The sequence below is a fragment of the Triturus cristatus genome, chromosome 5_1 (assembly GCF_964204655.1).
Source record: "Triturus cristatus chromosome 5_1, aTriCri1.1, whole genome shotgun sequence".
Classification (NCBI taxonomy): Eukaryota; Metazoa; Chordata; class Amphibia; order Caudata; family Salamandridae; genus Triturus; species Triturus cristatus.
This window is the reverse complement of record NC_140587.1, coordinates 576,583,283-576,610,887: the sequence shown is the minus strand read 5'-3', so window position 1 is coordinate 576,610,887 and position 27,605 is coordinate 576,583,283. Positions and strand designations below refer to the sequence as shown.

The window sequence follows — 27,605 nt, the reverse complement described above, 5'->3', positions numbered from 1 at the left end:
TGGGTAGGGAGGTAACGAATCTATAACTAACCAATGTCTCTTACAGAGACATTGTTACCGAAGGTAAGTAAGAGACAGTTAGCTATCGATTCCTTACCTTACAGTAGATACACCAGCAATACCAACCTCGGAGGAGGGTCTGTAAACCAAGTTCACACCAGAAGATCCTGGAGGACAGAACGGGCAAAATAGCCGTCCCTTCAGACTTGGCTGTCCAGGCAGTAATGTCTGTTGAACGTGTGCATGGATGCCCACTTTGCCGCCTGGCAGATGTCGTGGAGTGGAACTCCACAAGCCAATGCAGTAGTTGCTGCTGTAGCCCTAGTGGAATAAGTACGCAGCCCCACTGGAGGCTCCTTTTTCGCTAAAGCGTAACAGATTTTATTACAAAGGACAACTCAACGGGAGATGGTACGCTTTTGGACAGCCCGACCTTTTTTGGCACCCACATAGCCAACGAAGAGTTGATCATCCACCCGAAAATCTTTTGTGCGGTCAAGGTAGAAGTACAGACCAGTTTTGGGTCCAGACAGTGGAGTCTCTCCTCCGACTTGGAAGGGTGCGGAGGCAGGAAAAAGGTGGGCAAAGTGATAGTTTGTCCTATGTGAAATGGTGTCACCACTTTAGGAAGGAACGAGGGTCTCGTCCTAAGCACCACTTTGTCCAGATGCACAGAGAAGAAAGGGGGCTTAGAAGAAAGAGCCTGAAGCTCACTCACCCTGTGAGCAGAGGTGATGGCAACATGAAAAGCAGTTTTCAGGGTAAGGGGCCTGAGAGGACAGTTGTGAAGAGGCTCGAAGGGTGCACACATAAGTTAAGTTAAAACGAGATTCAAGTCCCACTGGGGCATTATGAAAGGAGATGGAGAAAAGAGAATCGGTTCACAATAGGGGACTTGAATAAATAGGGATGATCTGGTAGCCGAAAGAAAGCAGAAATGGCTGCAAGATAGCCTTTAAGAGTGCCCAGAGCAGAGCCCTGCTGGCCCAAAGAAAGTATAAACAAGAGGACCTTGCTACAAACGTATTCCATCTACAGGCGTATCCCGTTTTAGTGGAGGGACGCCTGGCTGTCAAGATGACGTTACAGACTTCGGGTAGATGGTCAAAAGCTGTCAACTGTTGCCGCTCAATCTCCACGCAAGGAAGTGGAGGCTGGACAGGCTCGGGTGGAGGGCCGTCCCCTGCTGCTGCGACAAAAGATCCTCCAGAAGGGCCAGTCTGATCGGAGGATCGATGGCCATGCTAAGGAGCTCGGGGTATCAGACTCTTCATGCCCAGTCCGGAGCCACAAGAATGACTTGGGCCTGGTCGCGCTTGATCTTGTTCAGCAATCGGGCAGAAGTGGCACAGGTGGAAAGGCGTACAGGAGGCTACAACTCCACTCATGACAAAAGGCATCGCAGAGCAAGTGCCGCCTTGGAAACTCCAACGTGCAAAACTGCTGACATTGCGTATTCTCTTCAGTGGCGAACAGATCTAACCAAGGCTCTCCCCACCGCTGAAAGAGACCTCGCACCACCTCCGAGTGAAGACGCCATTTGTGATCTACCAGGAACTGAAGGCTGAGTTTGTCCGCCCTGGCGTTCCAGCCATGTCCAAAGGTGAAGAGCTTATTGACATAGGGTCCACAACCCCACCCTGCCTTGTTTGTTGCAGTACCAAATGGCGGTGGAGTTGTCTGTGAACACCTGCACTACCTTCCCCTTGAGAGATGGACGGAATGCCTTCAGAGCCAGGCGGATCGCCCAAAGCTCCAACAGGTTGATGTGGAGCACGGACTCCGCCGCAGACCAGACTCCTCTGATCTCTGCCTCTCCTAAATGGCCGCCCCATCCCAGGAGTGATACATCGGTCACCACTGTGAGTTCTGGTTGGGGAAGGGAGAGGGATCTGCGTCCAACCCAATCTTGATTCGTTAACCACCACTGCAGTTGCTGTGCAGTTCTCTTTGAGATCTGGACGTAATCAGAAAGATTCCCCTGATGCTGCGCCCACTGGAACTTCCGGACCCACTGCAGAGCCCGCATATGCCATCTGGCATGATCTACCAGCAGGATGCAGGAGGCCATGAGTCCCTACAGCCTCTGGGCCATTCTCACCGAAATCCGGGATAGAGGCTGAAACAGCCCGAATATCCCGGACTCGCTGCTCAGGAGGATGAGTATGCAAGGACTGCTTTGCCAAGCTGGAGGAAGAGAACATGCGCTTCCCAAGATGATCCAGCTTCTTGGAATGTGCCCTTGGAAGAAGAGGCTTGGACCACTAAGCTCTAGGGAGCAGGGTGTTGGGTGAGGAAAAGTGGGTCGCCCAGAGCCAAACGGTGGCGGCGGGCAATCGTCCTTTCCACAGGAGCCCCTGTGCTGGGCTTGGACCAGGTGCCCAGAAGGACATCAGTGAAGGCTTCATTGAAGGGCAGGAGGGGCTAAGAGGAGGTTGCCGCAGGCGAAGCACCTCCGTCAGGAGATTAGTCCTGACTGCCACTGAAGGGAGCTCCAGGACCAAGGCCTCGGCTGCCCATCGCACCAACACAGCGTAAGACGCTTCCTCCGTAGCAGCGGTAGGGGGAGAAAGCATGCCAAGGTCTGGAGAGGTGTCAAGACCACTGGCGTCACCCAGGTCTTCTCTTCAGTCCGGCTCTTCAAGCTGGTCTGCCAAAGGGTTCAGCGACCCCTCCCAATCCTCATCACCACCTACTGGGTGATAGAGAACACCAGGGATGATAGGGGAACAAAAGTACCCTCCAGCATGGGATTTGACGTCGGTCCGGCTCCAGGGCCTTCTCGGGGGTGAGGATGGAGACGATATCGGCCGGGGGCACTGGCGACGCCGGGGGCATTGTTGCCGCGCTCGGCGCCGGGGAAGTTCGAGTTCAGTCGACCGGCGTCAACCCGGATCCAGGCCTGGATCCATGGAGGCCCGCGAGACCCGCCAGCATCGAAGGCCCAATCCCCGACCGGCACCGCGGGGCCCGAAGGCACGCCGGCGGAGTCTCGCGGCCCAAAAATACTGTGGAAAGCTTTGTAAAATGCACAAAGTTGGGCAAGAGACGCCCCAGCTCCCGGAAATGGAGGGAGGCGCAGAGTCGCTTCTGAAGGAGGCACCGCTCCCGGTTCTGCTTTGGGTCGCGTCAGCCGACCAACAGGGAGAAGGCGAAGAGCATTGGTGCTTCTTCACCTTCTTCGACTTACCCGAAGACTTGGAATGGGATGAGGTGTGGGGGCTCCACGAGAGGTCTTGAGACCTTCCCCTTGAGCGAGACCGGGTGTAACGTGGAGCCGACTGCCGGGCCTCCAACAGCTTTCAGGACTGCTGCCGCAAAGACTTTGGATTCATGGCCCAGCAGTCGGACTTTGGGTTGTGGTCGAGCTCCAGACACCAAAGGCACACAAGGTGCAGGTCCATCACAGACATCAGTTTGTGACAGGCCTCGCACGGTTTGAAGCCGGTCCAACAGTGAGACATCCCTCTCACACCAGGAGTCAAAGACTTGAAAAGATGTTGACAAAATGTCGAAAAATGCTTAGTGAAAAAGTGACTAAAGGGGTAGATCTGCGCTAGGCTGGCACGGAAAAAGAAAGAACTGAAGTCAGCGCGCATGGGAGGCTAAGTAGGCACCGCAGCGTCATTCTGGCGACCACGTCGCCGACGACAAGCGCAGAGTCGACCGACGTTACCTACCGACGCGCAGGGGTACTGTTAAGAGAAAAAATTCTCCTGATACAGTCTGACGCCTGGGGGTAATTTTAAGGTAAGGAATCTATAACTAACTGTCTTTTTCGGATATGGATAACCAATCATGATTAAGGCTCCCTGTTTTCCGTTTTTACTGATTTTTACAGATAAATACAGACAGAAAACATTCATTTTCTTGTCTTTATTCATTTTTGAATGTGGATAAAATGGAAAGTGGGTTGCTTTTTGAGTAATTCTAAATAATGTCTACCTTGACTGCCAGGCCAATAGATGTGTGAATTGATAGAGAAGGGGCTTAAAAAAGAAAATTATTTTAGTAAAGAGTCTTTAACAGCAGTAGATATGCACAAGGATGATATTGAAATTAGTATATTTTCATATAAGTGCACTGATTTATCTTCTGCGGGTGTTCACAGCACTGAAACCTGGCAGACATTCAAGCATAAGTGCATATTTATCGGTTAAATAAATGTGGAAATATACTAATTTCAGCTTAATTTTTCCACAAAACCCAAAATAAATATGGATAAATACAGATTAAATTAGCAAAAAATAAATATGGGTAAATACAGACGGAAATGGCAAAAAAATAAATACCATACAACCGGGAGCCCTGATCATAATCACAATTTACACAGGGGGCACTTGCACTTTTGCACTTTTCAGCAGTGGTGAAGTGCAGAGAGTAAAAAAACCAGCAAAACCTAAGTCCAACTTACAGTCAAAATTCAGGAGGTAGAGGCAAAAAGAAAGGGGAAACCATGCCAAGGATACCAGGTCTAACAATCCCATATTCAGGTGGAGCACTATGTCACCTTATCCCCCCCACTGTGGAAGCTTGGAAAAGGGAATATGACAGCAGTCATGTAAGCTGTCACTGAATATGGCCTGCCTAGCTGTAACAAATGGTCCGATGCCTGAATCTATACACACATGCTCCTGTAAACTCTCTGCACCCTAACATATTCATGTAACCTTTTTCTAGAAATAACCATTAACAAATACAGAGAAGTGGCATTGTAATTACAGTTCATGACATTCAAAAATTGTTGTGATCAGCAATTTATACATGCAGATGAATAGTTCATGTTTTCAAGTACACAGCTAATGCATTTTTCTACATACATATTTTTGTATGGTCACAACAGCTTATTGGTTGTTCAACATAGACATGTCCTGAGGTCTGTCAATTATGGTAGAGCTCTTCCCACCAATGATTATGACCAATAACCGGTTTAATTTCCTTGTTATAATCCCCATGGTTCCACCTCCAGCATTCTTCATGTCAACAAAACTGTGTCAATTACCTGCTGTCTATCTGTTTTCGTTAAGCATTCCCAGAGGGTCCCCAGTTGCCCATTGGGCAAGGTGACAGCAAGAGTAATGTAGAATATATGTCTACACTGTCAGTACAATACACTAGGACTTGTATCCAGTCTTTAACTGTAGGGAATGGGCCACGGCTGCAGCTAATAGCTACTTTGCGTTTGGCCAGTAGGAATATAATTGCTAGATAGTGACTAATGTATGAGTGGCATTCCTTTATGCACAATTGTACAGCCAGCAGTGGGGAAGTGGTAAAATAAACATTTGTCATATCAGAGACCATGACAAAGACTTTTGCCAATAATTTTCTACATTATAACACGTTCTTTGTCATCCTTTAGGCAGTGACATGGAGTAATTTCAGGTCGATGCCTAGGCCTTATGACTTTAGTTTCAGTGAGGTATACTAAAGTTTTTGAAGACATCTGTAGTGCTCCTAAGGGAGACCTACTTGGTTTGTGAACTGAAGTATGCCAATTGTGCATACATTAACAGAGCATCTAGATCCTTGTCTCAGTATCTCATGGTGCCCATCTTAAAGTTACCTCATGAGTTGGCCACTGAACTGGAAAATTCACCATATAGCCATTGGAGTATATCCGAGTTGATAATTTGTCTATGCTTTAGCTTCCGTAGAAGAGTCAGAGTAATAAGTTTGTATAGTGTGCGGTAGTCTGAAATACAGGAATGCAAGTCGTGGGCGTATGTCACCCAGTTCTTTGAATTGTGTAAGTGTTAAGCACTGTTGACATAGAGGTTCCATTTTTTTGTCAGTCTCAACTATGCCATTTGCTAATTTGCCTTTTGTTTTAACGTGACGGCCAGTCTGGGGTTGTTGCAGACTGGCAATTTTGGCACATCGAATTATTTGGAGTCTGTGCTCATCGAGTGATGCTACACCCAAACAGTGCACACCATAGTGTTCACCAGTGCAGAGGGTCTTGCCATGACGTCGGCCAGAATAGTGTTAAGTGGACACAGTGGAACAAGCTCATCCTCAGTTGTTATATGGGCCACTATGGGAATCTGCCTATATCAATAATATGCAATGTGTGCCTATGCTACCCAGAAATATTACTCCATTACCGATATCAAACACCCCCTTTTTTGTAAGGCAATGTCATCATCTACCAGTATAGCTGAGGTCACTTCCCTAGCTATACCAGTTTGGTCAATAGAGTTCGGGAGAACAATCATTTTTATGAGAACCACCCTACCTGCTAGCAACTGTGGCGACATCATCCAATGTTCAATTGCTGCCTGCAATTTAAGCACTACTGGGTTGTAATTGTTTTGCAAGACTGTGTCAATATCTTGGTGTATGTTCATTCTCATGTATGTGGTCTAATTCTCTTTCTATCGTAGGAGGTATTGTGACTCTGGCCTTGCAGTTTGGTGTCAAGCGGAGCATTAATCAGAATGTCCTCAACAAATAGGGAGAGGATTACAATGTCTACCTCCCAAGCAGAGTTCCCGGTCTAAATGGTTCTCTCAGACGACACCAGCAATGTGCTTAATTGCTGGAGCAAACAACAGAGGCAACAGAGTGCATCCCTGTGTGGTGCACCAAGTAACATTAGAGGTTGATAGGTGTCTGTTTACTTCTATGTGGGCATGGCAAACCATGTATAGTAATGAGATCCACTGCGTTATTTTTTTCTCCCATCTTCAACTTACAAAGTATTTTAAGCATGAAAGGTAATTCGTGCAAATCTAATGTCTTCTCTGCATCCAGAAATACCACCAAAGCAGACAGTCCAAAGTCAATCTGGATAGGATGGCGAATATGTTCTGTAGGTTTTGTTTTGCTGAGCGCCTAGGGATAAACCCTGCTTTGTCCGGAAGAACTATGCCTGTTACTTACGACAAGAGCGTCATAGCTATGACTTTAGCTAATTTCATTGTATTAATGCTGGTAAGTGTGACTTTTCTATATGACAAGCATAAATGTGATTGTTTGTAGGACTTCGGTAAGGTAATTCTAATTGCTTCGTGCAAGAATGGCGTACCAAATCTCACGCATCCCCTCTTTAAACATAACATGCTCAGGAGATGTGGAGCTACGACATCATTGTACTCATTATAAAATTATGTGTGAAGTCTCTGCTGGATGCCTTACTACCTGCAAGTGATTTTATGGCATCCTTAATTTCACAAAAATTTTAAGAGCGCAGCAGTGGATATCTTCTTACACTTTTTACTGATTAATAGGATCCTGTAGTTCCATGTTCTTTGTGCTCTCCCAGTTACCTCTGATTGATCCACAAGCTCTCTTCCTATTCTTTCTTATCAAGGTTGGTTCTTACTACCAAAAGCACAGGAAATTATTAGACATAATTAAGCAGCAGTTGCAGTGTAAGAGGCAAAACTACAAGCGGACGGAGCAGCAGAAGTGATAGAAAGGGGCAATACAACTCAAAAGCATACTTCAGCAGTCTCTTTGCATAACTGTGCAGCACCTGGCTAAAGTGTTCTCGACTCTGCTCTGGAAAGTAGGACAATACACTACCATAAACAATTCTGGGTTTTTAGATATTATTGGTGTGTTGTATGTCATGGCCACACTACTCCACAGCTTAGCAACCAGCATCTCTAAAGTTCAGGGGTAATCTTTTCCATTTGGCCGTTAATTATACAAAGCTGCAGTCATCCAGTAAGCAGGGACCCTAAACCAGCAGAGTTTAGTAACTGATATTTCCCATCCTGAGCACCCAAAAAATAAATCTTAGTTCATCAACATCCCAGTAATTTCTATTATTTTCCCAATTATGCCCCTATAAAGGGTTTGACTGTGACTGTATCCCTCTCAACACATATCTTCCTGCGTAGATCATATGCAGATGTTTGCAGGAGCCCCTATCAATATACATTGCCCACAACTGTGAACTAAAAAATAGTAACCTAGGAAGATACTCTATTGGTGGAAGGCTCACAGTGCAAAGCTAAGGTGAACATTCATCTATAACATAGACATGACCAAGAATACAAAATCTACTTAGAATTACATAGCTGACCACTGACAAAGACGGTTAGATTTAAATAAATTGCTCTTATTTCAGAATACAGATCGTTTGTGGAAAAACAAGTCTCAAATGGTGGGAATGGCAACCTTTATGAAATACAGACACATATAAAATAGTAAATTATAAAAACAAGAATTGGCAAAGCCAACACATGCATGCCTACTATCTGTAGCCAGAAGTTAAAGGTAAACAAAGTGAAATGACTAAATCAGTGTGTGACTTTATACATCACTTACTTGCTGAAGGCCTCACATTGTGCTGCATCTCACTGCCAGGGGATCCTATACTGGGTTGAGTTTGCCGTCTGTTATCAGCAGTCCTTAGCTGAACAGTTTCATGAATGTCCACAGATTTCTGAGAAACAGTATCCTAAAAACATCAGAACGTATAAATGTCCACTTCCTTAATTGAGAGTCTGGTTTGAGATGCATTTTGAAAACTAACCACATAGATTACATAGCCTTAAAGTAACTCCACTTTGCTTTTGAGCATGTGCACATCAGCGCCTTTACAAGAAAGTGTATAAACAAACAACTCACCAGAAGACTCCAGACCATTCAGAACTCGGTGGCTAGAATCACTCTCTACTCACACGCCGCACTCGCATCACCACACCTGAAAGAGGTTCCCCATACACAAACAAGCATAATTTAAACTCCTCACCCACACTTTCAAGGCACTTCAGCATACCTCACCAATCGTATCTGCTCTCCCAAACCTTCCAGACGCCTACTCTCGCCAGGACTTTTACTTGCACACATTCCACACATACAGAAAACCAGATACAGCAGTTAAGCCTTCTCCTACACTACTCCAAAAGCATTGAACGATCTGCCATTACACATAAGAGCCTCCTCCTCCTCACTATTTGAATAATGCAAGAAGCTGAAGAACTGGCTTTCGAGAACTAGTCCTTAGTTTGGCTAGACTCACACCTGCACAGCACCAGGACACCTTCCTGTGTGCTAGTATGCTCTACAAATCTGCATAACATAACTGACATTTACTTCGAAGGTCACTCCCTGATAACCGTAGATCTTAACAGGCTGAACAAAAGGTCATCAACTTTGTTTTTCCCCTGACAAGGTTGAGAAACTCATCCAGCTTAAGGCATTTTTTTTTACCATCCCCAAATAACTCTTTAGCCAGATAATCCTACAGAAAGTAAGGAGGTTAGGTTCATAATAACCTTGTCATCAGCATGTAGTAATCAGTAATACCAGCCCATCCCCAACTCTGTCAGCTTAGGAGAATGAATTCCTTCAAATGTACTCTCTCAAAGTCCGACACAAATACCAATCCTTGTTAAATTTAAATTCTCTAGATAAACACTTGTACCTCTAACAACACCCCCTATTTATCTTACATTGTCAACAGATATTCACAATCTATGGAATCAAGGTTCTTTGAAATACCATGATGAACTACTGTGATATGCATAAACTTACTAATAAGAGCTCTGGCTAAAAAGCAGTGGTCTTTAGTACTTTGGCCTTCTTTAAAGGCTGACTGATAAGGGGGAAAATACACGTCTCCTCCATCTACTGCTCTAGTCTCATCAGGATTCAGTTCATATATAGCTTCCCTATTAAATATTTGAGAGTGCTCAGTCTGTGGCAGTCTCTATCTTTTGCGCCCCTTCTTAAAGATCTAGAGTGTAGAACCTTCTCTGCAGGGCATAGTTATTAATCCCAACTGGTTTATGGGCTTGTTTAGAGGAACTGTCAACAATGTCCAACAATTTGAGTTAACAAAATAAACACCTGGGGCCCAGTGAAATCTACTTTTTTTAGAAGGATTAACACAACATTATTAACAGTCTGGAGAATTTGGAGTAAATGTTCTCATAATTTTGTAGATATCATGGTCTAAGTAGGGGAGTCTTCTTTTGATATGCATTATACTTTGAATCAAATTATTCCTCAGCCCTCTCTACCAAGAATTGAGTGAAAATTACCAGGTTGCCCAGCATGTCAACCAAGAACGTTTCTATCTAATTTTCCATTATTCCTGCCAAATGCTTTAGAGAAATCCAATAATTTAGGTATAATCACTTCTCTATTCCACCTTTTAGGTTCTAATTTTCAACTTTCTATTAAATGACTACCTGTAATAACTTGATTGAGTTAGATCACCGTTATTGTGTCTTATGCACTGCTCACTCTTTGTTAAACCCTATAAGGGAGACACTTGCGTTTCAGAAAAGATCAGTACCTCTGCCCAACAGAGAGGATCATCCATTTGGGTAGGCTTTTTTTGTGAGACAGTAAACATTAAGAGACTAAGAATGGGATCAGGAACTATATAAAGTTTAATTTTCTAATGCTAAAGTACGAATTACTTACCTTCCGTAACGATGTATCTGGTAGAGACACAGTCTAGCCGTAGATTCCTTAACTTAGAATATACCCAGGCGTCAGACTGGCTCCGGAATGTTTTTTGCAGCAGCACCTCTGCGCGCCGGGGGATGGCGCCGCATCGCTCCACCCTGATGTCATCCGCGGACATGACGTCAGCGAAGCCATATAAGTCCCTCCCGGCGCACTGACGTCAGTTTTCTTCGGAGAAACTTTTCCGCGCCACAACGCAGAGAAACACCACCACAAGGGACAGTAATAAGCACCGTACACAGAAAGCAATTGAAGAGAAAGAGCCAAGCAGTGCTCTGAAAAGCAGCCCTGAAAAACTGAAGGCAATGCCCTTCCCCGAGGCAAACGAAACATGCCAAGGCAGACGACAGACAGCCTGCAAGTACAAGATCCGACCGTGACAGGCAACAAGACCTGAACCATAGAATTAAAAACGATCCACCAAAGGTCGGCAACGCTAGGCATGCCTTAACCTTTGTAAGAGAACTATTGGTGAGGGGCCCAGCGAGGGAGACCCCAAGCCAATGGACCGTAGTAGAATCAAAGACAAGAGACCCTAAAACAACGAAAAAGGGTGGAAGGGAGGGAAGAAGAATGCTAGAAGACCCCACACTGGAAGAACCACAGTGAGGGTGTAGGAATGTAGGAGGAGACATGAACCCTCTGCCCCAACCACGGTCAGGGTGTAGGAATGTAGGAGGAGATATGAACCCCCTGCTCCACCACTAGAATGGGGGAACAAAACAGGGAAACCAGAAAGAACCATCCTCCTGAGGAGCAAAGAGGAAAGATGTCACCCCACAGGAAGACAAAGCCACCTAAGGGGAGGCGCAAGCATAAAATTCAACCTAAAAAGGTCCTCGCAGAATGGGGAGGATGGGTGGGCGTTAAGGAATCTGCGGCTAGACTGTGTCTCTACCAGATACATCGTTACCGAAGGTAAGTAACTCGTACATCTGATAGAGACATCTAGCCGCAGATTCCTTAACTTAGAATAGATAATAAAGCCATAGCCCACAGGAGGCGGGTCTGCGACTGAACCCCTCCATGTTCCAAAGGAACCCAGCCGTCAACAAGGTGACGAGACACAGTGGGGAGCAGCAATGCTACAGTGGCCAATCCCAGACCAGAAGCTCTGCAAGGAGCAACAAACAGTGGGAGGCAAAGGATTACAAGCCGCTGAGGGACGGCATGAAGCCCATCAGAGTACACAGTGTAGAAAGGAAGCACAGAACCAGAAGGGCAGTGCGGAACAAAAGAGCCCAAAACCCCAGGAAAAGAAGGGCCCAGAGAGCGGACAAGACGGTATGAGCGCAGTCCAAGCATACAGGTTGACTATGGCTAACAGTGGAAGAAGCACTGTGGAAGCTCACCAAGGAGGACACCGGGGACAGCAGGGGGAGGGTGCTAACCATGCCCAGGAAGATCCAATCTCACTAGAGACACCAGACTTGATAGTGCGTAATCCTCCTTTCCCAAAGAGACCTTGGAAAGGGCAGACATGAAAAACATGAAATTATGAATACAAAAGGCACATGCGGGCGGCAAAAGTACACAGGGTAGACAGTGTATACAGCCATAACCACACCACATAAAAGGAAAGGCACAAGGAAGTGCCGCGAGAATAGTCCAGATGCAAGATATGCCTCACCAGGTACGTAACCTGCGAAAGGGATCTGTGAAGTGAACACACACAGAATGAAGGACTGCACCTACAAGAAGTCCATGACAAGCCCACGGACTCCGCAGAAAGAACCTAGTGTGCTTGGCCCCATGGTGTGTGTAGACTCCAGACAGAACAACATCAGGAGAAGACTCAGCCAGAAGGATGAGTGGCATACAAGAAACAAGAGTGCACCATAGGTAGCAACAGCCATTTCGGAGCAGAACCGGACAGATAAAGTCCAGAACTATAAGCAATACCAGCCACTCGGCAGGGAGGAGCCACAGTCCCACGCGAGGCAAACTGGAAGGGTGACCAGTACAGGAAGAACCAGCAAAAAGCGTACATAGCGTAAGAGGATTTGTATAGAGATGTGCACACAAGAACAAAATCAGACCGTGAACGTCCTGGGGGAGCACCTCTATAGAGAGCAGCAGCAGCATCCCGAAGTAGAAGTATGCCAAAGCTCCTGCTCGAATGGCCGCAGGGGAAGAGGAAAACCCGTGCCGGGGAAGTACCCAGGAAAGCAAGGCACAAGGCAATGTACATGAGCGGCGCAAGTGATTAAGATGCCACCATGCAAGAACAAAGTACAAACAGCACTACCCACCACAGAAGGGGAGGGAAGAACCTGGCATCGGAAAGCGTCAGTCCTCCGTAACAGCAAATACAGTGGGGAGCAACCACCGGAGGCACATACAACATAGGAGAAGTGAGCCGTGGCAACGCCGCGCGCCTCAGTACAGCGACAGGCACCGACCTAGGTCGTCCAGTGGTAAGACATTTGCAGCGGAAGAACAATGCAGAACTGAAACAGACAAGGAAGGGAGACTGAAAGGACCCCCCTGGAAGACACAAACGAGGCAGAAGCTCAGAGAAAGTGAGCAGACTCCAACAGATAGGCCATAGAGCGATGCCAACCGGTGGACCGCATGATTGTGAAAAAGACCACAGTCAGATCTGCAGAGCAACGCCCTCAGAAAAAGACTCTACAGGAGCCTACCAAGCTTTATGTGTAAGGGGGGGCAGCTACACAAAAGCCAACAAATACCCCACATAGGGTAAGCCTCAACCCGGCACCTCTTGAGCCGGGGCTCATAGACAGGATCAACAGAACAGAAGCAGCCGATCAGCTGCAATAAAGGGAAACAAAACGGCGACAAGCCGTCCAGACCACCTGGGTATTACAGCATGAACCCAGGGCGCAGAAAAACACTGCACGTGGAAGTGACAGACCGTAAAAGAATTTCAAAAACATGAAATTATGGCAGGCTAGACAGGAGGGGGTTGACTGCTGAGTCTGCATGACTGTCAAAAAGGGATACGCCATCAAACGGCAAATCCCGTAAACTCTCCCGGATATTTTCAGGGAAACCACCATCGCGCAGCAAAGCATGGCGACGCAGTGCGACAGACCTGGCCATCGTCCGACCCACAGAGTCGCTAAAATCCATGGCTGATCTAATGGTAAACTGTGCCATGTCCCGGCCATGATGGAGACGAGCTAGGTCAGTACGAGGACCCTCTGGAAGAGAGGGAAGAAGACCTTCAACCGAGTCCCAAAGGGCAAAAGTAGTCCGTGCAAACACGCAAGTTGTGTTCAAAGCACGGATGCCCGAACTAGTGGACGCAAAAATATGACGACCACAAGTCTCCAACCAACAAGACTTTCTGGTGGGAGGCAGTAACGGGAGAGGAGAGGAAGGCTGCGTGGCAAAAACCACCTGGACGACCCGGCCCTGAGCCTTAGGATGAAGGGACAACCAGACAGGATCATCCGGAGCTGGATGATGCCGATGTGTAATGGCTCGATCCACAGTGTCACCCGAGGAGGGCCGTGCCCATGTGCCAAGAAGGGTATAAAATAATGACTCACCAAAAGGCAGCAAGGGTTCCCCCTCCACCTAACCCTGGTCGAGGATATGCAACAATGGGTCGGAAGACAAAGAGACAGAGGGAAGCTGCAAGTGTAAAAGAGTGGCAGCCCTGCGAACAGCCCTTGCAAATGCAGCACTAGCCTCTGTAGCCATGCTAGGGGGCGATAACATATCATCTGTAGGGGACGGTTGAAGGCTAACTCGTCCAATGGAAAAGAGAGAAGCCGCAGGTGGATGAACAGGGGCCACTGGCCAGGGGGCAGCGAAGCCAAAGGGCAAGGAGAAAACCCTGGGTGTTCTGGAGCTGCGTCCTCTTCAAACAGAGGAACAATAGGGCCCGACGCCCGCTCCGGCGTCGACCGGCGTCGAGACGACGTTGTATTGACGTCGACAATAAGCAGATACCAGCCGTGCGGCCATCGTCGAAGCCGGTGCAGGACGCCACAAAGGACTATGCGGAGACATGGCAGATGGGCTCAACGTCTGACTGGAATGCCTGTCAGGGCAGTGTCCCGACGTCGCACCGACTCCGGAACCGGAGTCGAGGGACTCGGCCGGCGCCGAGGGAGAACCCGCCGGCAAAGATCCGACCTGAGTTCCTACCTCCACTGTGGGGCCCGAAGGCGCGCCAGGGAGAGGAGGTGACCCAAAATTGGAGTGCAGAGCCTTGTAATAGGCTTCCATTTGGGTCCTAGTCGCACCATCACCTGGAAAGGGTAGGTATATGGGGGTCGACTCCTGGGGACCGGCGTCCGGCAAAGATCGGGAGCCGTGAGCCCCACTGTCATGGTGAAGTGAGGCCGACAACCTCCGTGACTTGTGCTTCCGCTTACCTGCGTGAGGCGAATGACGTCAGCGGGAATGACTTCGCGACCGGACTCGAACAGAAGCCCCAGGCTGAGATGGAGAGCAGCGCGGAGACGCCGAGCAGGACATTCGGGTGGCCAATAGCTTCATCCGGCGCTCCTGCAAGGACTTCGGCCGCATCTGCTGGCAGGCGTCACACTTCTCGGAGTCGTGGTGCGCTCCTAAGCACAATTGCAAAAACAACAGTTGATGGACAGAATGCAGAACAATGTCATACATTCACCCCAGTACAAAGATCCGGGCCTAAATCCATCGTTTTTTTGCTCAACATGCCATTCCAGTTTGAACCCAGCCATATGCAAATCAGTCTTGACCCTGTGCCTCATGGGAACAGTCCAGCCCGAACTGTCAAGCCAGGTCCTCCCTGGACTGGAAAAAAGCATCCTAGGACCGGTTTCGGGGTTTCACCCCTCTTCAGCCAGGATGGCTTGATTCCAGTGGCATGGAGAGCACGGTACCCACGTCTGGGCAACAGGGTCAAGACTGATTTGCATATGGCCATGTCTGAACTGGGGTGGCGTGGTGAGCAAAATAACGATGGATTAAACCCAGATCTGTGACTGGGGGTGAATGTTTTGCCAATGTGCAACATTCCGTCCATCATCTTGTGTGTTTTGCTGTTCGCCCTATGTGGGAAGGGTATGCCCAGACGTGGGTCCCGTGCTCACTACGCCACTGGAATCAAGCTATCCTGGCTGAAGAAGGGTGAAACCCTGAAATCGGTCCTAGGATGCTTGATTCCGGTCCAGGGAAGACATGGCTTGGCAGTTCGGGCTGGACTGCTCCCATGAGGCACAGGGTCAAGACTGATTTACATATGGCCATGTCTGAACTGGGGTGGCGTGGTGAGCAAAGTAACAATAGATTAAACCCAGATCTGTGACTGGGGGTGAATGTTTTGCCAATCTGCAACATTCCGTCCATCATCTTGTGTGTTTTGCTGGGCGCTCCTAAGCACCACATGCAGATTGCGTGCGGATCGGTCGCCGACATCTGCCACGCGCATGTCTCACACGCCTTAAAGCCCGAAGGCATCACACTGTTCCTGGATGCCTGAAGGCGTCCAAGAGGCCTGGGCAACAGGTCAGGCCAAAGGGACCACTTACTCCTGGATCCACATTGCATGCGGAAAAGAAGGAAACTGACGGCAGCGCACCAGGAGGGACTTATATGACCTCGCTGACGTCACGTACGTGGACAACGTCAGGGCGGGGTCGTGTGGCGCCGTCCCCTGGCACGCAGAGGTGCTGCTGCAAAAACTTTTCCGGATCCAGTCTGACGCCTGGGGATATTCTAAGTTAAGGAATCTGCGGCTCGATGTCTCTATCAGATACACATGCTTAGCATAGACTGTAAAGCAGTGATCCTCTATAAGTGGTGACTAACCTGCGCAGTTGTTTGAAATAGTGTAGGTAGAACTGCTTGACCCATATTAGCTTGTTGTCGGGCCAGCACATCTGAACAGTAATGTTTTGTAAATTATGTGGTGTAGCCCATGTAACTGCTTTGCATATGTCAGTCATAGGTATATTTCATAAGAAGGCCATTGAAGCTCATTTTTTACGAGGGCAGTGAGCTCTAGGAGGGTCAGGTAAAGTTCTGTTGGCTTTAGCATAGCATGTTTGGATGCATTTCACAAGGTAATGTGCGAGGCCTGATTTTGAAATAGCCCTTCCTTTGTGTGGTTTTGAAAAGGCAACACAGAGTTGTTGTGTTTTTTCTCTATTATTTGGTTCTATCAATATGATACACAAGGGCTTGTTTTACCTCTATGGTTTGTAAAGCCCATTCCGCAACTGGGGCAGGAATGGAGGGGCTTGAATAGCCCATTATTCTTGTTATTACAATATTGGGATTCCAAGTGGGAGCTGGAAATACTCAAGGAGGAATGACTCTTGAGACCTTCCAGGAAGGCTTTAATGACCGGAATCCTGGATAGGAAGTCTTGTCTGTTTTGTAGCTATGCGGCTACTGCCACTAGGTGTAGTCTTGTAGATGTAAAAGCTAAGACTGGAGGTGTGTAAATGAAATAAATAACAGACAATATCTTGAACATTGGCTCCTAAAGGATCAATATGTTTGAAATGACAATAGTGACCAAATCTTTTCCACTTTGCACCATAACAGGCACAAGTAGTGGACCTGCGTGCTTCTTTAAGAATGTCCATACAAGGTTGTGGTAGACTTAAATAACTCAACTCTAGGACTTCAGGAGCCAGATCGCAAGGTTGAGGGACCTGGATTCTGGATGTCTGATTTCCCCATGGTTCTGAATGAGAAGGCCTTTCCTGTTCAGAAGTACCTTGTAGGGAACAATGGATAGTTCTAGGAGTGTGGTGGACCATGGTTGTCACACCCATGTGGGAACCACTAGGATGAGGGTGACAGATGTCTGCCGAAGGTTGCAAATGACAAACGGAAGCAGTGGGAGAGGTGGAAAAGCATTGTGAGTCGAGGATAGCTTCAAGGTAGGGTTGTACTTGAAGGGGTTGGAGGTGGGATTTGACTGCATTGGTGGCAAAACTTAGGTGATGAAGTAGGTTTATGGGGGGCTGAGTGTGTAGGAAGCACTTTTGATGTGCCAATCGTCTAACTATGGAAAAACATGTATTTGTGCCTGTGCAAGTGGGCAGCTACTACTGGAAGACATTCAGTGAAAAGCCTGGGGGCAGTTGGGACCCCAAAGGGGTGAACTTTGAATTGGAAGTGCTGTCTGTTTATTACAAACCTGAGGTATCGGCGATGCACTGGGTGAATAGGAATGTGGAAACAGGCAACCTGCAGGTCTAGTGTGGCCTTGATGTTGGCTTGTTTAAGTAACGGAATGACATCTTGAAGAGTGACCATGATGTCCAAGATTGGTCTTAAGGAAGCATCCTTTTTGGAATAAGAAAGTAGAGATAATAGACTCCTGTGCCTTTATGGTGTATTGGCCCTGGCTCTACAGCCCCTTTTTTGAGGAGTGCCTGAACTTCCTCCCTGAGCAACTGTTGATGTTCTGATGAGATTTTCTGTTTGTGGGGGGGAATGCTTGGAGGTGTGGAAGTGAGTGTCAGACAATAACCATATTGGATAATATCCAACACCCACTTGGCGAGGTGATGAATCCGCCAGGTGGGAAAGAGTTGGTGACCTTCCGACAGGTGTTGTGTGGTTGGGGGTATGGTTGGCAAGTCAGGGTTTGGTGGTGGTGGTGGAGGCCTTGGTGAAACCCTTGCCTCTACCCTTGGAATTATTGCCCCTACAGGAGCCCCTGTAGTATCCCCTGGGCAAGGTGAATTGGCAGTGGAGATGCTTGTAGGAGGTGAAGGTATCAGGGGAGGTGGTCTTGAATCCTCCGTGATAAGAGGTGGGGCTAAAGGGGTCACATTCCAATAGTGCTTGCAATACCTCCATGGCCTTGGCCGTCTCCTTGTGCTTCTTTATCTGTTCCAGGAGGGAGCCGACCAGGGGACCAAAATGGTGTTCCTCGTCAGGGCCGGACTGGCCGTAGCGGGCACCGGGCAATCCCCCGGTGCGCCGCACAGGTGGGGGCTGGTTTTGGGCCCCTGGGGGCCGTTTTTGTTACAGGGCCGTATTTGCAGCACCTTGCCTGGGCCGGTTTTGGTTCCTAGTCCGGCCCTGTTCCTCGTCCAAGGGAAGTTCCAAAAGATGTGCTGAACCTCAGGTTTAAGACCTGACAAACAAAGCCACGCATGTCTCTGAAGGAGGACACTAGAATTTATGCCTCTAGCTGTGATTTCAGCTGCATCAAGGGCACAGCAAATTGTGGTGTTGTAAATTAGTTTTCCCTCTGAGGCAATCTGTTATGCCCGCTTTTTATGCTCCTCTGGCAGATATTGAGGATCCCAGTCGGCCCTGTCACAGCGGGATAGGAGGCCAATGGAGCTAGCAATTCTACGATTGTTGAAAAACTAGACAGCCACCCTCATACCTGTGACATCTATCTTTTTACTCTCTTTAACTCGTGGGGGTGCCTCACCCAATGTTTGAGAATGAGTCTTCTTACATGCTGTGGCAACTACTAATGAGTCAGGTGGGAGTTGCGCTTTTATGTATGTGGGCTTGCTGGGTGACGCTTTATATTTTTTGTCAACCCAGGATGTGATGACTCGCAACCTAACAGGGGCATGTGGCATAGCATGCCTTTAGACACTGGCCCATATGGCGCCAAGCTTTGACTAAAGAAGAGGTTTTTCAAATAGAAAGTCATCCTCTAAAGACTTGGTATGAGGTTGAACCTTGTGAAAGCTCTGCCTATCAGATCATGGTAGGTGGTGGTGTCGTCTGGGGGAGAAGTTTTAGCGAGATACAGATTTGGGTCTGTATCTGGAGTTGGCTCCTCGTTGTATGAGTCCCACAGGTCATCTTGCTGTAGGATGGAAAACTCGTCTCCATCCTTCCTCCCCTGTGTAGGAGTGAATGGAACCCTCTGCCAAGTGTGGTTGAATTGAGGAAGGCGGTGGTGACAGAGAGTGGTGCGCAGCAGGTGTTGGTGGAGAGCTGATATGCACTGGCCTTGTGGCCTTATCTGGCTTTTTCCTGTGGTTTGGTGGTATTGGGACTTCTAAAGCTTCCTCAAATGACAACTGTCTCTTGGCTGGTTATGCTCTTGAATGAGTAGGTCTCGTAATGATACGACCAGTGTCCGGATGTATCATGATATGCTTATGTCTTGAGCCTATATCCTCTTGCAGCCTTTGAAGCACTGGTTCCACAATTTGAATTACGCGTATGTTTGCCGAAGGCGAGTGATTTTGGTTCCGACGTGGAAATCTTCAATGCTGGTAGCTTTGGTGCCAAGGGTTTCGGGCGCGAAGCTGACATTTTTGGTGCCAAGTCGAAGAGGTGTTTCGCCTCAACCTTGCTAGAGGCATTGGTTCGGAAGCATGTGACTTGAACTGTTTTTTCAGCGCAGAGGCTGGGCATGTCCGAAACAGCCATTCAGTGACGACCATGGCCTGAAGGCAGTGGTGACCCAACTGATTTGGGTAATCAGAGGAAAGTAGACGACCCTTTGTTGAGGTCTGCTGTTGTCAGGGTGAAGGCGGAGGGGACAAAGTACTCATGGGCTGCCCTGGAGTGAGATTCTGCATATCAATCTCGGAACTGGAGCTGTCCTTGGGAGACAAGGTGCCGCCATCAGCAGTAGAGGAGTTGAACACTACGGTCATGCAACATCTTCTTCGACCGAAAAAACCTTCAGACCTCACAGATAGCTTCCTTGTGCTCATGAGAGAGGCACAAGTTACACACCTGATAGGGATCGGTGCATGGGAACTTGATGGGGCAGCGAGGACAAAAGCAGCAGGACGTCCGTTCTATCACAGGTGGACATGTTGTGGCGGGAACGTCAAAGATGAAGACCACCCGAAGGCCGACAGGGGGCACAGCTGACTCGAGCCGCTCCAACGAGGTCATTGTTGATGAACCAATGAGGCAGACACAAAACAGCAGGGATCAAAAACGATACCGACTAGCATTTGGAAAGAGTAAATAACTACGGTGTACAACTGGAGCAGAGGAGCACACGTCTGAACCCGATGGAAGAAGAAAACAATCTAAAAATGGTGTTGATGACCATGCACATTACCAGCAAGAGGAGGAGTCACTATATCTTGTGACAAAAAAGAATTTCTATAAAGAAAACAACTTGCACACATCCGAGCCCAACACTGGATGGCAGGATTATACTAAGCATATGTATCTACAGCCACACATGCTTTGAACAAAATCAAAATGAGGGTCAAACCGGCCAAGTCACCTGCAATACTGACATGATATTTATGCTCCATGTGGGACAATTAATCAGCTATGAGGTAGAAGTGGCGAAATCCAAAGTCGTTAACCCTCTGAGCAACAACCAAGACACCTTTTCAAGGTGTACTTGGCAAATGACTGAATAAAAATGAAGCTAGAAGTGTGAGACCAATAACTCAGAACTAGGAACAAATGGATCCTCCAAGATATCTTAGTATACCAGGGCAGTGTAGATCCATGCTCACTTGTGTTAGAAGAGTAACAGTGGGGGAGACATTGAACAGTAGACAGCCGTTCCTAAGAAGCAGTAATTCTAGCATCCTTGGGTTAAGTCAAACTTGTCAGATCAACTGCAGATGCCACAGGGATTCGTTTGCTTTTTACCTTAGTAATTTTTCTGAGTAGCAGACTCCAGAAAGACTGGAATATTGGCTAAAAATTCAGGAATGGTCTCATTCACGGAAGGGCTGCTCTGTCCACTACTTGAACTTCAAAAGAATGCAAGGAAGTGGTTGTGTAGAGAGACTACTTTTGATTATTGTTTGAGGGAAAACATCTCAATTAGACTAAACACCATGTAGTTTTTTTAATGTATTTATAAGTTTTAGGGACATACCAATAATATACGTCATAACAGAAAACAATCTGCAAATCTGAGTCAAGAGAGGCATTTTTACATATATATTCTAGTGCATGAATACATCTTGGCAGTTACTCTGTTGTATACAGGCATTTGATGCATGTCAACAGGACAGTTGCACAGTATCAGTGGCCGTGTCTATCACGGCGAATGCTCCTCCAGCGAAAACCTCAAGTTTTTGGACAGTCCGGACCATAACTCAAAATCTTCAGCCAGCTTAACATTTTGTTTTGCCATTTAAATTTCTTCAACCAAGCACCATTCCCCCACATCCTTGAGCAAGCACGTTATCTTGGAGCCCTGGGGCTCAACCAGGCTATTGCAATACGACTGTGGGGCAACAACAGTGTGAAATTAATGAACAAGTTACTTACCTTCAGTAAAGCCTTATCTGGTAGAAACTATATCAAGCATCAGATTCCTTACCTTTGCGTTTCCCAGGCTTCAGACTGGATACAGAAGTTTTTTCATGAGTAGAACCTTTGCATGCTGGTAGGTGGTGTCGTTTGGCTCCGCGTGCGTCGTCCGAACCGGAGAGACGTCTGCAGCATATATATAGGCGCCACCTAGGCGAGCTGACGTTAGTTTCTTTTCACAACTTTTCACACCAGAAGTGCAGAGCCATGAAGAACATTGACCACTGGTGTGGAAAACCAGGGCCCTGAAAGGGTTCAGCCCAGTACCTAGAAATCCGTTCGCAGAGTGGGGAGGAGGGATGGGTCGGTAAGGAATCTGAAACTTGATATAGTCTCTACCAGATAAGGTGTTACCTAAGGTAAGTAACTTGTTCATCTGATAGCGACTTCTAGCCACAGATTCCTTACCTTTGAATAGATAACCAAGCAATATCATCCCCGGTGGTGGGTCTATGGACCAATTCCAAGCCAGGAAGTCCTGAAGGACCGAACAGGCAAATTGCCCATCCCTACAGACCTTAGAACACAATCGAGAGGCAACAAAACAGAGTACACATATAAAGGTCAGTACATAGAGCACCAAGTGGAAATGAAACAGGAAAATCTTTACTTGATTCTGTGTATCTATATTCAATTTTTTCTTCACCGAATACAGATAAGCGAAGCCAACACGCTTCACCTGGTTACAGCCTTTCTCAGGGCAAGATCCTGTGTCAGGTCAAGCATGCACTTAAAAGCAGACACAACGTTGCAATTGACATGAAAGTTTTCTACAAAAGCTCTTTTAGCAGCATTCAACTTGAGAACTTTTATCAGTTGCCGGTAAACAAAAGAAACAGGTCTTTATGTCATTTGAGTGCGAAATGACATCCATCCATTCAGGGCTGTGTTTGACAGCAAGTATTCCAACTGCCAGCGTATGTTGATTGCAGTAACTAGAGCTTCTGTGGAAGACGTTTGGGTCAGTTGGAATGTTGTGTCTGCTTGTAAATGCGTGCTTGACCTGACACAGGATCTTGCACTGAGGAAGCCTGTAACCAGGGGAAAGGTGTTCGATTCGCTTATCTGTATTCGATGAAGAAGAAATTGAATAAAGGGTGCCGTTCGTGGAAGGAGTTGGACATTGATTTTAGTGATGAGCTTTTAAACGGAGGGGTCTATCCAAGGCAGCGCAGCGGAGGAGTCGCCTGAAATCCTTGCTGGAGGCTGTCATCTGAGGAAGTGAGTGTAAAGCGGGACTGCGAGGACCAGCAGCCCCGTGCCTGAACACAGCTGTGTCCTCTTCCCGTACTCCCGCCCTCCCGCCCTGACGCTATAACACTCCTCACGGCCCCCGCTTCGCGGGAGCCGTTCGTGGAAGGAGTTGGACATTGATTTTAGTGATGAGCTTTTAAACGGAGGGGTCTATCCAAGGCAGAGCAGCGGAGGAGTCGCCTGAAATCCTTGCTGGAGGCTGTCATCTGAGGAAGTGAGTGTAAAGCGGGACTGCGAGGACCAGCAGCCCCGTGCCTGAACACAGCTGTGTCCTCTTCCCGTACTTCCGCCCTCCCGCCCTGACGCTATAACACTCCTCACGGCCCCCGCTTCGCGGGTGCCGTTCGTGGAAGGAGTTGGACATTGATTTTAGTGATGAGCTTTTAAACGGAGGGGTCTATCCAAGGCAGAGCAGCGGAGGAGTCGCCTGAAATCCTTGCTGGAGGCTGTCATCTGAGGAAGTGAGTGTAAAGCGGGACTGCGAGGACCAGCAGCCCCGTGCCTGAACACAGCTGTGTCCTCTTCCCGTACTCCCGCCCTCCCGCCCTGACGCTATAACACTCCTCACGGCCCCCGCTTCGCGGGTGCCGTTCGTGGAAGGAGTTGGACATTGATTTTAGTGATGAGCTTTTAAACGGAGGGGTCTATCCAAGGCAGAGCAGCGGAGGAGTCGCCTGAAATCCTTGCTGGAGGCTGTCATCTGAGGAAGTGAGTGTAAAGCGGGACTGCGAGGACCAGCAGCCCCGTGCCTGAACACAGCTGTGTCCTCTTCCCGTACTACCGCCCTCCCGCCCTGACGCTATAACACTCCTCACGGCCCCCGCTTCGCGGGTGCCGTTCGTGGAAGGAGTTGGACATTGATTTTAGTGATGAGCTTTTAAACGGAGGGGTCTATCCAAGGCAGAGCAGCGGAGGAGTCGCCTGAAATCCTTGCTGGAGGCTGTCATCTGAGGAAGTGAGTGTAAAGCGGGACTGCGAGGACCAGCAGCCCCGTGCCTGAACACAGCTGTGTCCTCTTCCCGTACTCCCGCCCTCCCGCCCTGAGGCTATAACACTCCTCACGGCCCCCGCTTCGCGGGTGCCGTTCGTGGAAGGAGTTGGACATTGATTTTAGTGATGAGCTTTTAAACGGAGGGGTCTATCCAAGGCAGAGCAGCGGAGGAGTCGCCTGAAATCCTTGCTGGAGGCTGTCATCTGAGGAAGTGAGTGTAAAGCGGGACTGCGAGGACCAGCAGCCCCGTGCCTGAACACAGCTGTGTCCTCTTCCCGTACTCCCGCCCTCCCGCCCTGACGCTATAACACTCCTCACGGCCCCCGCTTCGCGGGTGCCGTTCGTGGAAGGAGTTGGACATTGATTTTAGTGATGAGCTTTTAAACGGAGGGGTCTATCCAAGGCAGAGCAGCGGAGGAGTCGCCTGAAATCCTTGCTGGAGGCTGTCATCTGAGGAAGTGAGTGTAAAGCGGGACTGCGAGGACCAGCAGCCCCGTGCCTGAACACAGCTGTGTCCTCTTCCCGTACTCCCGCCCTCCCGCTATAACACTCCTCACGGCCCCCGCTTCGCGGGACGCGCGCGGGCGCGCGCCGGGCGAAGCCCGGGCCAAGGGCGGGCCCGTCTGAGCCCGTCCGAGAACGCCAGAGAACGGAACGGGACCCCTCTCTAACACCTGCTGCTTGCAACTCTGGGAGCCTGGTAAGTGCAAGCTTAGTACAGCTCATTTGTAACTCAGAGGGACCTTGTTGTTTTAAAACGTGGTGACCAGATGACAAAAATGGATAAAACGCAGAAAAGGGATGGTCCTATCTTGCAATCGACTGGGGGTGCCCTAATGGGAACATTGGACAATTTCTTGGTGAGAGTGCAGACAGTCCTTGCCAAGGACATCGAACTAACGGAGAAAAGACTTTCACTAGACATTCTCTGCGACAAGAGGTCTTCTTTGGGGAGTATGGTCAATTCAAAATCACCTCCCTGTGGTCAGCCCGTAAGGTTGGATTCTTCGAGCCCAGTATCGCCCGTGTTGGAAGAACAAACCAACGAGTCAATGATATGCCCTACGTCTTTCATTGAAATACCGGACGATAATGTTTATAATGCTAATATGGGTAATGGGGTCTCCATTTCAGAACCTTTGCTAGGCGTAAAAACTCGCTCAACCAGCAACTTAAATGCGGCTTCCGGCAAGCAACAACCAGCCACCACCCTGAAAAAAAACTGTAGGGGTAACCAAAAGAAAGCCGCAGGGAAGATTATTAATACCAAGGCTGGTCAATCCCTAGCCCCAGCTCCACCGAAGGCTTTTGCCTCACATCCCAAACCCCAAACAACTGATTTAAGGTCACATCCATCACCATTGTTGGGGACGGCGGATGTGGAAGTAACTGATACTGTACCTTTTTGGGCTAAAATTGAAAGTATTCTTAAGAAATTATGTGATCCCATCTACGAAAGATTAGGCTCTATTGAGAGTAGACTTGTGTGTATGGAACTCTCACTCGCATCGGGGAGTTCTCGGGGTGTCAAACAACACCAGAGCTCGTCAAAACAGCATTCTGGTATAACAGGCCAACGGATTGTGACCAAATCTACAGTCAGTAATTTGACTAACTCCACACTAGATAATCGGCCTATCCCCCATGAGCCTGACCAGACCCCAGCAGTGGACATTAGGATAGCAGATGAACATCTCTCCCCACACCCGATATCAGCCAGCCCTAGGGTTAGTAGAGAAGTAACTGGCAGGCAGTTTCCATCCATTCAGTCCGGAGCCCAGGCCTCTTCAAGCCTAATTGATTTACATCTACCCCCTGAAGCTGCCCCCTATGTGGTGATTTTAACTGGGGTTCCCAGCCTGGCGAAGGGGGCAAGGGAATCCTATTGGGATTTGAAGAACAAATGCACTCATTGGCTTAATGCCAAACGACCACTGCCGGCCCAGATGAGTGCTGAGATCTTATATGCAAGGCGTGTAAACTGGGTGGGCAGAAATATAAAATCATCTAAGGGGGATTGTGTGGTTGTTAATTTTAGGGATAGGCGGTGTGTGGAATACATTTGTTCCTGGCCCCAAAACGCTTCCGCTTCTTCCTCTGTGATAAGTACAATGCCACTGTCTTATTTTTATGTATCCAAGCCACAGTTTACAGGTGGGAACACATGCAGGGGCCCCTTGACTAACGGAACCTTTTTTGAGGATATAAGATCGATTAATAGATTCGATGTACTCTCTGGGTTAGCGGACTGTGACTGACTGTTTAGTGGTAGTATACACTCTAACGTTGCCATGCCATGTGTATCGTTACTATCATCAGGCACAAGTGGTAAAACAAATGTGCTCTTTATGTCAGATGAGGGTACGTGTGATAGCGATCCGCCTAATGGTAGTGATGTTAATACATCCCTTGTACAAGTAAATATGATTGGGACTAGTGTACAAGGCATGCTTGTTGAATGTCAGAAGGAAATCTTAGGCATTAACTCCAGGCCTTGTCTTGGTCAAGATATAGTCCCTTCTCCTATACCAACCACAGGGAGTATGGAAGGGGGATCCAATACTGCAAGCCATGTATTGTTTTTATCTTGGAACGTGGCGGGTATAAACTCTAAACTAGCATCCCCCCCTTGGGTGGATTTTATCAGTAAGCATGACATCTGTCTTTTTCAAGAGACATGGTCAGTGGATCCGGTGTTCATGCTGGGATATCTGAACTATTTTGCTCCGGCAGTGAAAATGCCCAGGGGACGGGCATCAGGAGGCCTGATCATCTGGGTTAAAAAGAATTTGGAATGTAAACTTCAAACTATCCAAACACAGAATCCCGATATATTGGGAATTAGGCTGACCAGTCCGCAAAACCTTAAAATTGACATTTTCAATGTCTATGCAAGGGGCTTACCAGGTGGGAAAAAATCTGAGGTGATATCTGCATTAAACACCATTGTAGAATCTAGCCCCTCTGATGTGCTCCCACTTATCGCTGGAGACTTTAACACGACCTTCGAGCCACTTGGGTCTCAAGACATGCTCCTGACAGAGGAAGAGGATGCAAAATGGGGTGTCCCACAGCTTGAGGCGAAGACTGTTAGCAAATGGACTGAGGCGGCCCTGTACCTGAAAGGGTTCTGCCTGGGTAACCAGCTGAGGGCAGCCAATGGCAGAACCAAATCAGATAGGATGTGTAATAAAACGTATAGCAATGGCACAAGGGCAAGCAATATAGATTACCTCTTAGTCCATTTGAGGATGTGGCATATGTTAGTGGATATGGTGGTTGAGACACGGATTGAAAGCGATCATAATCCCCTAATAGCTGCGTTTGATTTGAGAATGGGAGCTAACAAAGATCAAATACCCGATAAGAATGGTCTAGCGGTAGTTCTATCAAATAACGAACGCCAACTTAAATGGCGCCACGTAGTAGAACACCCAGACCTGTTGGATAGTATAGAGTCCCACGTTGAAGAGGCACTGTCGTCAATTACGGCAGTAGGTAATTTAGGACAACACCCAGTAACATTTGAGGAAATCCATGGGAAGTTAGTTGGAAAACTAAAATCTTGTTTTTGCAAACCCCCCGTAGTGTTGAAAGCCCAAAGAAGTAAGCAGGAGGGTTGGTATAATGCCTCCTGCAAACATGCTCGCACCGAGCTGGGACTTGCTTTAACATCAAAAGATCCGAGCAAGATTAAATTCGCTCGTAATATTCATAAAAAAGC

The 27,605-nt window shown here is 48.0% G+C and overlaps 1 protein-coding gene across 1 annotated transcript in view; it reads right to left on the bottom strand.

Annotated features, from left to right (window-relative positions):
• ARFGEF1 (ARF guanine nucleotide exchange factor 1) overlaps positions 1–27,605 on the bottom strand; it is a 1,069,199-nt gene that overhangs the window by 93,461 nt on the left and 948,133 nt on the right. The window contains exon 34 of the mRNA XM_085605493.1: positions 8,281–8,413. Coding sequence (XP_085461619.1) covers positions 8,281–8,413 — 133 coding nt within the window. The remainder of the gene's footprint in view (positions 1–8,280; positions 8,414–27,605) is intronic.